The following is a 10194-nucleotide window of genomic DNA, read 5'->3' on the forward strand; positions in this document are numbered from 1 at the left end:
CAAATGCAAATTGAAATTTCACCCTGACAGACGGCAACCTTGTGCATTTAATCAGCTGATATTGAAGAATTTTTTTTTTCTGTAATCGCCAAGTGAAAATGGATAGAAGAAAAATTTTGTTATTGACAGCTATTCTGTTCGTAAAAAATCAAGTTTTATTTTGTGAAAAAATTCAGTTACTATTACTTAAATTAATAAATAATAGGGCGCAAATAAATTCTATTTTGAGCAGTCACGCGATCCTACGAGCCAGGATTGCAAATGCCCAGTCCGACGTACGGCGGATCTGGAAATTCGTAAGTAAAAATGTTCTTTTATAAAGATTTTAACCATTAGTTGTATCCCTAAAGGACCGCAGTAGCAGATTTTGGGAGCACGATGTCCGTGCAATGGACGACGCAAGATTCAGAGAAAACTTTCGTCTCGATAGGAGGGCTTTTCAAAAAGTGTGCGAAAAAGTACGAAACATGGAGAAAATTGATAGCAACCTGAGGCGTTGTATTCCACTCGAAAAGAGGGTGGCTATCGCACTTTTCTCATTGGGTTCTGCAGCAGAGTATAGAACCGTTTCTAGTTTATTTGGAGTTGGCCGAAGTACTGTTGGTGAAATTGTTCTGGATTTTTGCCACTCAGTTTGCGATAATTTTGCGGATTGCATTAATACATACCCCCCAAATCAACAAGAAATCAAAAGAATCGTAGACGGTTTCGCAGTCCTAGGGTTTCCGCAATGCTTTGGAGCTGTAGATGGATGTCACATTGAAGTGCAGCCAAGAAAGGAGGATGCCGTAGATTACCACAATTACAAAGGATGGTATTCCGTGGTTTTATTGGCAAGCTGTGATCACAGGTATGTAAATTTATGGCTGCACTGTATCGCATGCATATGTATATTTTTAAATTATTTGGACTTACAGGTCAAAATTTACGTATATTAACATTGGATCTACTGGAAGAAATAATGACTCTTACATATTTGAAAAAAGTTCATTAAAACAATTTCATGAAAGCGCAGACATTTTCGTACAAAATAGCGAGCTTATTGGCGGATTCAATATACCTGTGCTACTTATGGGCGATTCGGCCTTTCGGTTATCGCGCCACATGATGAAACCATATCCATATGTAGCTGACCAACCAGCTGCTGAAAAACTCTTTAACTATCGCCTGTCCAAATGTCGGCGTGTGATCGAAAATGCTTTCGGCCAGCTGAAGGCTCGTTTCCGAAAAATAGGGAGAGGCTTACAAGTAGCACCTAAAAATGTTAACGTTATAATACAGGCCTGCTGTATTTTACACAATTTTTTAAAACTTGAGAACGATGAAGTTTCTTCCGTCTGGATGCAGGATGCAGCAGAATACGGATCAGCAAGGAATCAACCTAATCACACAACAAGAGTTGGTGAAAATGACCTAACAGCAGCGGCTATAAGGAATGCCATTGCTATGAGTTTTCGTAAGGAAAAAGACTCTATTTTGCTGCTCGCAGTAGTTATTTTTATTTAAATTCATTTCCTTTTCAGTTATTTTCTATTTCAATTCACTTTTGCTTACATAAATACATATATATGTGCCTAAAATTAGATTAAAACCAAAATTAAATCAATTTTTATTCTACTTTTTTTTGTCTTTTTTGAGTAGGCAGATCACCTCCAACTTTGCCATACTTACATATAAGTATACTCATGAACAAAAAAATGGGTGTGCGGCATTTTGATAAATTTTGGTTGTATTTGGATTTTTTTATTTAATGTTTATTAACTTTTTATAAAATTCTAGCGTTTTATACAATAAACAACATAAGTAAAATTCCACACTTCAAAGCTTGTACAAAATCTAGAAAAATTTATAAAACTTTTTTAGCAGAATATTTAGAAAATTTTTTGGTATGCAGTTTTCTAAATCATTAAATTTTAGTGTATTAAGTGTATCTTCAGAGCGGCTGAGAATTCGCATTGATTTTTAATAATTTTTTTTGCTGACGGTTCTACGCATATAGAGTATGCGAAACCATTTTCCTTATATGGTCAGCAGAAAGATTTATTAAAAATCAGCTCGAATCCTCAGCTACTTAAAGATGCACTTAATATACTAGAATTTAATGGTTTAAAAAACTGCATACCAAAAACTTGTCTAAATATATTACTAAAACAGTTTTTATGAATTCGTAACTTTGAAATGTGGAATTTTACATATGCTCTTTGTTATATAATACGCTAGAATTTTGTAAAATGTTAATAAACATTAAATAAACAAAAGCCAAATACAAACAAAATTTATCAAAATGCCGCACACCCATTTTTTTTTGTTCATGAGTGTTTAAACATACATATGTACAGTATCGGTCATATCTATAGCACGCCATTTCAAAGTGATATTGTGTGCCACTTATGTTTATTTATTTATTTTTAAGAATTTTCAATTAAAATACGGTTTTTTATCTAACAGAACCCATATAAACCCAAGTTTAAAAACTTATAGAAAACTACAAAAAAGTGCAACAAATTTTAACCTAAATTTCAAACTTTTTTCTCGGAAGTGTTTGAATTTTTCTGAATACACAGTTTTTTAGCCCAATTAATTTTAGTCTGATAATGTGCAAGTTTCAAGTGGCTAAAAGTTACCGCTGATTTTTTAGAATTTTTTTCGCCAAGGATGTTGCGGTTTTCTTCCATATACAAATAAATTGAGTTTATTCATTATATGGAAGCCAATGCGACAAAAAAAATTCTAAAAAATTAACGGTAATTCGTAGCTACTTGAAATTTGCACATTATCAGACTAAAATTGCAGGGGCTAAAAAACTGTGTCCTCAAAAAAATTCTATCACTACCGAGAAAAAAGTTTGAAATTTAGGTGAAAATTTGTTACACTTTTTTGTAGTTTTCTACAAATTGTTGAACTTGGGTATATATGGGGTTTGTCCGAGAATGAACAAAATTTTAATTGAAAATTCTTAAAAATAAATAAATCAACATAAGCGGCACACAATATCACTTTGAAATGGCGTGCTATAGATATGACCGATACTGTATACTACTTTAAGTTACATTTTTTCCAAAACGCTTTTCATTAAACTAATAAATTCTTTTGTCGCACTACTTTGCTCTTTAATAGCATTAACGCATTCTGCTGTTAAAACTTTTCCGTCGTCTATGACCACTTTTAACAGCTCGTTTTGCTCTTTAGCTAATTGCACCACCTCACCCATATAATTTCTTTTCCTTTTAGAGGATGTGGAAGCTGCAGTCGAAGTGTCAAGTGGCGAAGAACTGGACAACTCCACCGGCGACGAAAGCGGTGACGAAGTTTGAGGCGATGGTGACGGTGAAGGTACAGCGGTTGGTGGCGATGGATGTGCTGCGGTTGATGACGGTGCAGCAGCAGCGTATGGATACGACTGAGGCACTGGGGATGGGGACGCTAAACTTGATGGTGATGGCACCGGCTGCGGTCCTGATGTCAATATATCCTAAATTTAAGAAGTTTTATGTATTTTTAAAGTTTTACAAAAATATATGTACATATATATTTATGTGTGAAACTGAAATTTTACCATTGAAAAAGATTCTAAAATCTCAGCGTTGTTTGCAGCGTTGAAACCGATGATTTGGTGGACTGCGTCAAAATGTTTCCACAGCGAGGGACTCCCACCAGATGGTCCTACCTTTTTCTTTTCTTCTCTGAAATTTTACGTACATTTGCAATTAGTGTTCAGAATGGTTAAATGGAAAATGACTTACCTATATCTTTGGGTCATGTTTCTTATTTTTATGTGGACCTCCTTTGCACTAAACTTTGACGCCATCTGTGTCGATATATCCGCATATATATGCAGATTGCGCTTCGCCCGTCGCAAGTCATCCGCACGTTCCGCCCATAAATCCAATAGCACTTTCTCGTCGCTGGTGCTCCAAGTACTGCGTTTTTTGTCGCTGGCCATCTGAAATTAGATATAATTCATTTTTTTAATATATTTCATTTGTTTTTAACAAATTTTTTAAAATAACTTACTTCTGATATGCTTGTTTTCGGATTCTCTTTTAATTATTTCCGTGCTGTCAACCACAGTCACCATTCACAATAGAAAATATATGCCAATTTTGGACAGCGTTGCCAAATGCAAATTGGAAAATCCAGTATAAATGCTCATTTATTTCGTGCATTTCCATCGAGCCAATGCGCATTTGTGAGAGGATTATTCACGAGTTAAAGCAAATAAATGCTGCTAATGCAAATAATCCCATCAATCTGTCTACCGTATTAGTGTTTGGCCGAGCTTCTCCTCCGATTTGTGGCGTGCGCCTTGATGTTGTCACACAAAGCGGATGGACCTACAGTTTTACGCCGACTCCGAACGGCGATTGTATTTTTATGAGAAGCTGTTTTTCTTGGCAGAAATGCAGTCGGAGGTTTGCCATTGCCTGCCGACGGATGACCGCTGTTAAGAAAACCTTTTTTTCAATTTTTTTTGCGATGTTGCTTTGACCAGGGTTTGAACCCAGGCGTTGCGGAGTGGAAGCGCGCACTGCTTACCACTACACCACAGCGCCCGAAAAACCGCATATAGATATAAAAAAAAGCAAAATGGTGGAAACCGGTTTGGAAAAACGGAGGCAATCACCCTACAGCTTAGTGAGGTAGATAGGTTAGAGATCTAGATATTTATGTAGTATATTCGTATTCTGGTAGACTTCGAAATCGTCATCCGCAAAATGGTAATTTAAAAAGCATATGATAAAAGATCGAATTTCACCAACTAGGCGATATTAGTTATTATTAGAATCCGGACGAATGCTCGGCTTACCGATCAATCGGCAATATTTTCATGTTCGGCTGAATGCTCGGCTTCGGCAAAAAAACACTACCGAAGTTTTTGCCGAACCCGAGACTTTTTGCTATCTAGATTTTTTTTTAGCATTAATAATGTATTTCAAAAAAATGTGGCATTGCAACTTTATGTTAAAATCTGCTGTCAACTGAGAACTTCGGAATTTGAGGTAATAGCAAAGGGAACCGGGTCCAGTGTGGTACCCAGTGAAGGTTTTATGGTCACCTCTACCTAAATTAAGAAGATTATTTAAAGCTTCTTTTGGCTTGTCTCTGCCCTGAACATTTCACCCACTGCCTGTTGTTTTGTTCACGCAGTTATTTATGACCCCCATTTGTGCTTTGGTGAGCCCAACACCTCTTAAAATATGGGGGATAACTATTCATTGATATAGTTTTTTTGAAATTCGGCCATTTTCACGTACATATCCAACTGAGTACAAAGCCTCCTCATATAGGTTCGGTGTGTGGGAACCCTGCATACAAAGAAATTTCTACGGCATCACGCATCTCTAATATGGAATCATTAGCGAACTTCATTAGGACCTTAATATGACCCGTCATATTTCCGATTTTCAGCTCGGAGCTGTTTAGGACTCTCAGTGCCGCTGTGGTTGCCTCTTGTTCTATTAAAATAGAAAAGAGAGGTATTCCAACCAATCCAGGTATTCCTACATAAGCTCTACACAGCAATTTTGACCATGTAGACCCAGTTTCGAAGCGCTGTGTAAAAATTTCTGTTGATAATATAATACGCAATCCGAACAATACGCTTCTTATTTCTGTGGCAGTATTTCCTTGAAGGCTTGGACAGTTAAGATAACATTTCACTGAAATAGTAGCTCTTAGAACAGGCCAAAAAAACCAGAACCATTTTAGACATAGGTCTGGTGAAATTTGTCTACTCCCGGGCAACAGAATGGGCCTTTGTTTCATTCATGTGAACTTTTAGTACTTAAAAGCGGAGCCATCGAAATCTATGCTCCATTAACATCACCGTTGTATACTGGAGGAAAGGGAGCTATATCTCAAAATCATTCGTCAAATTCTTGGTATCGGGGCCTTTACTTTCACATAAAGCGGTATATTATAGTCGAAAAGGCGCAAACATATGAATATAAAGCGTACAAAAAGTGAATGTATGATTTTAGAGATTTCAAACCCCACTTTAGGACAAAACGATCAACAGATGTTAGACGTTGTCAAGAACCCGTTGAAATTAAATTCCGATATTTATCAAAAATTAAAGGACTTTTAAAATAAACATGACTTATAAGGCGGATTCACCGTTTTAGTTCTGAACAAAAGTTGAAGTTCGGTTCACATCTCAAACGCGTTCTGAACTTTTCTCAGTTGCTCTTCTGGAGGGAGAAACACAACAACAACCAAATGGAAGAAAATTTCTGTACTATATAGAGCGATGAATCCGACTTTAAATGCGTAAAGTAGAAGTACCTCAACACTAGCTTATCGGCTACTAGAAACTACTAACTCGCTAGTTAAATAAAGAGTAATAAAAATTGTACATATACATAAGTAAACATACAAAGCTTTCGCTTGTGGCGCGCATGCAATTAAGGGATCTGCGTCTCTGCTCCCACCGTCCATGGCTCCACCTAACCACTGCTGAGTGCTGTTCAATTGCAACGAAGCGAAGGTCTGAGAGGGCATTTCATTTTGGAAATCGATTTTTTTTAATGTTTTGTTATCAAATTCGTATTTGTAAATGCCACCAGTTTCTCTACGTTCACGATAAGCTTCAACAGTTCGCGCTCGTGGTGCACCAATGATAACACTAAAATAAAAAAAAAATCTTTATAGTTGTTCTCAAAAAAAAAAACAATAGCAACGGCGTAAAGTTTTGATGTAGGTTGATTTTTTTCTAACCTTTTTTCACGGAGTACGATCGTATAACCGAAATATGAACTATGCTGGTCATTTGCATTAATTTTATTGATTTCATCTACTACCGTTTCGCGTATAATCAAATTTGGCTTAGGGGCTAAATTAAATGACTGCACCGCAAATAATTTCAACCACACTATTACACAAAATACAACGTAGCGATGCATTTTTCAAGACTGGTTTCCAATTTTCGCGCGAGCCGACGTGTTTTATCTACCAGCTTCAACTAAAAACGAGTTCGCTTGATATTTTTCGCTTAACTTTGGTTTTATGCAAAATTTCTTTTTTCCCTCAAAGTACGTATTACTAATTTGCTGATAACAGAAATTCATTTAAACATAATTTCCAATGCTGACATACATGTTAACATAAGGTTTGTTCGTCGAGCAAAAAATTTGTACGAATTATCATGACTTTTGCCCAAACCGCGTTCGTGCAGACCAAAAAATTATCCATCACTCAAAAACTGAGAGCGCAAAGTGAAAGTTCTCTTGAGAGAAGTTGCAAATTCTTTCTGGAAAAATTTCAGCCAGCAAGAATAGGCAATCACGAAAAACATATTATTGAGGCACATGGTTGCATTTTTGTTTACGATAATTAGAATAAATAAGTTCGTTAAATTTAAAAATTTATAAACACGAGCGATTTTTTTTATGAAAAAAAGGAAGTAAATACTTGTTGATATAATTAATTTAGTTAATTCCATTGGTTTGACTTTACTCGCTGAAAAAAAATTGTATTCTCAATCGGAATGCAATTGCAACCAGAGTCGAGAAAGTCAGAACAACAAGAAATATACATGTACATATGTCCTGTTTTTGTCCATCTGAAAGAATTTTAAAAATTCTATAAAAATGTATTATGTTTGAAATGCAACCGTGGACACCAGCTGGCAGGGAAACTTGCGAATTCCTGCCAATTTCCGTTCGTGCAGAAATTTGCAAGTTTCTCAACATGAGAGAGAGTTTGAGAGAATTTTTTCTTACTCTCGATGCTTTCCATTTCCAGACAACCGGTCAGGTACGAGCATGATTTTTGATTTCGACCAAACTCAAATACATTGTTTGTTGGTCCAAATAATGAGACACGTATTTTTGCTTTTGGCTCGGAAAAATTTTTCGGCCGAATTAAGTGAGAATTTTTTTTTGAATGCCCATAACTTTGTCAAAATTTAATAGATTCCAACAATGTTTTTACTTAAATGTCAGTAATTCTTGTCACTTCAAGATAGAATAATATAATTATTGATTTTCATTATTTACAATTTTTTATTTAACAATAAACAAAAAGTGAAAATTTTTTTTTAAATTTAAATTCTCAAAAAGTGTATTTTTTTTCTCTCAAACTTTTTTACCGGGAAAGAGACACTTTGAACTACAATCAACCCAAATCTCTAATAGCGATGATTTTTTTTTTTCTGGGTTATGATTTTTTATAGGAAATATACGTTTTTGTGGTACATACTACAATACATATTCTTATATTGTTTAACTAAATGGAACATATGTATGTAATATATCAGCAAAAAGTACAGCCGTGATCATTTTTTGTGTATCAAATAGATATTAGAACACACTTTCCACCATACAGTTTCGAAATACAAAATCACATTTTCCCGCTTTTTATAATCGAAACTGTATGGTGGAAATACGTGTCTCATTATGTGGACCAACAAGCAATGTATTTGAGTTTGGTCGAAATTAAAAATCATGCTCGTACCTGACCGGTTGTCTGGAAATGGAAAGCATCATTCGACATAGTATAATCAAAATTTCAACCTTTTTAATCATAATTAAAAAAAAGTCAGCAAAAAAAATGTCAAAAAATAAAGGTAAATCCGAGAAACTTCCAACTATTTATTCACCCGTCACCGCATATACCTACATGAGGAATGTACTAAGATATCGTGGGATTTCTGGTCTTGCAATATATACTAAATAAATTCCAACGTCAAAGTTTACCCTCGGCAACATGAAAAACCCATGCGTGAGTGGGTCACGGTAGAACGGTTTGAGAACAAGCACCTTGTGTGCCCGGACCCATCATGGGAAAGATCCATCCAGCTAGTTTTCATTCTCCTGTGAAGAGGAATCCTGACATCACCGCAATTAAGGAAATGCAATGCGCGGGCTAAGGAAAGAAAACCATTCGTCCTTGTGACAGCAATCAAATTGACAAAGGATCGCTTCTATGAGTATTTGGAGCGCTCTTTTGAGTAACCGCTCTTCAGGCTATAAAAAGCTTGATTGTTGACCTCAATTTTGGGGTGGGAAAATGAACGGATACTTAAGTGAGTACCGACGAAACGTCAGACAATAGGCTACAGCTGAAAAAATATTAACTCAAAGCACGTTTTCGACACCGTAATTTGTTCAAAACACTGTTTTAACGCTTTGATGACTATATTTTATTTAAAAAAAATAAAACGATATAGTTCTAAGAATATTTATGACTATTTAAAAGCACTTTTATACAAAATAGCTAAAAACTACTATTATAATACTCGAACTAAAAATATTTATTGTTTTTTTCTAACTGCGAAGTTTTCACAAAGATCACTAATTTTTAGGTATGTATGTGTATACGCACACACATACGTACATAGTATATTTATGTATATAGACAAAAAAAAATAGTGGCAATTAATAATTTATATAAATATTTCATTAAAACATAAATATGTATACATACGTACATTTACATTTATTACTCTAACTTAAAAAATATTTTACTAATTAACAAAGTCTTTTTACATAAAAATACAAACACATTTATATATAAAATATATGAAAAGTAAAATTAAGAAATAAAAGCGAAAAATAAATTTTACATGTGAATGCTTTCAGGGCATTCAGCTTCATTTGTCTGTATACAAGTATACAAATTCAATTTGCAATTTAAATATTTACTACATACATGCATACATAATATTTTATCAACTGTAAAAACAAAAAAAAAAAGATTTGAAATTGTAAAAAATAGCTACTCTAAAAAGAATTTACTTATGGAGATAAGAATTTTATGTGCTGAAATTTTGAAGCAAAAGTTCAGTTTCTTTTTCAAGTCCGCTGCCCACCGTTTATCGTTTAATGGAGGAGCACGCAAAAAGAGAAAATCTTGTCTTAAATATTTATACACATGGCAGCTGGCTTTAAATTAATATTGTTGTTGTTGTATTTTATAATTTTTAAACTAAATTTTATTTTATATAATACAAGGATAAATAAATACAATGCAACACTTATAAATACTATACGAATCGATTCATTCATTTGGTTTCGTCTTTTTTACATAAATCGTACGATTCTTCACGTGTTCGGTAATAAACTTAGGTTTTAAAAAAAATTAATTTCAAAAACAAAGAAATGCAACATTGGCACCTTTTATACAAAATCAAGTTAGGCTGTTTCGCTAAAACAAACGCGAGTTAAATCTACGATAATATGCACAGCTCAGTTC

At 34.5% G+C, this 10194-nt stretch overlaps 3 protein-coding genes across 3 annotated transcripts; 1 reads left to right on the top strand and 2 right to left on the bottom strand.

Annotated features, from left to right (window-relative positions):
• Nucleotides 1-70: 70 nt before the first annotated feature.
• Nucleotides 71-1310, top strand: LOC118742706 (putative nuclease HARBI1; the record flags this gene model as incomplete). The annotated part of the gene is given in 3 exon segments (XM_036474973.1): nt 71-296; nt 351-850; nt 918-1310. Coding segments are annotated over 3 exon segments (1091 nt in total), but the record flags the coding sequence as incomplete, so codon positions are not given.
• Nucleotides 1311-2990: 1680 nt separating this feature from the next.
• Nucleotides 2991-4261, bottom strand: LOC118742707 (mediator of RNA polymerase II transcription subunit 15-like). The gene is made up of 4 exons (XM_036474975.1): nt 4015-4261; nt 3744-3943; nt 3557-3683; nt 2991-3472 (listed from the first exon to the last, which is right to left on the bottom strand). The coding sequence occupies exons 2-4, from the start codon at nt 3941-3943 to the stop codon at nt 3047-3049; spliced, it is 753 nt and encodes a 250-aa protein (XP_036330868.1). The 5' UTR covers nt 4015-4261; the 3' UTR covers nt 2991-3046.
• A 1019-nt stretch (nt 4262-5280) lies between these two features.
• LOC118743798 (integrin alpha-PS3-like) lies at nt 5281-6933 on the bottom strand. Its single transcript, XM_036476563.1, has 3 exons — nt 6718-6933; nt 6432-6625; nt 5281-5456 (listed from the first exon to the last, which is right to left on the bottom strand). The coding sequence occupies exons 1-3, from the start codon at nt 6900-6902 to the stop codon at nt 5281-5283; spliced, it is 555 nt and encodes a 184-aa protein (XP_036332456.1). The 5' UTR covers nt 6903-6933.
• Nucleotides 6934-10194: the final 3261 nt, after the last annotated feature.

The sequence above is a fragment of the Rhagoletis pomonella genome, unplaced genomic scaffold (genome assembly GCF_013731165.1).
Source record: "Rhagoletis pomonella isolate Grant_MI unplaced genomic scaffold, Rhpom_1.0 Rhpom_scaffold_00007, whole genome shotgun sequence".
In the NCBI taxonomy this organism is placed as follows: Eukaryota; Metazoa; Arthropoda; class Insecta; order Diptera; family Tephritidae; genus Rhagoletis; species Rhagoletis pomonella.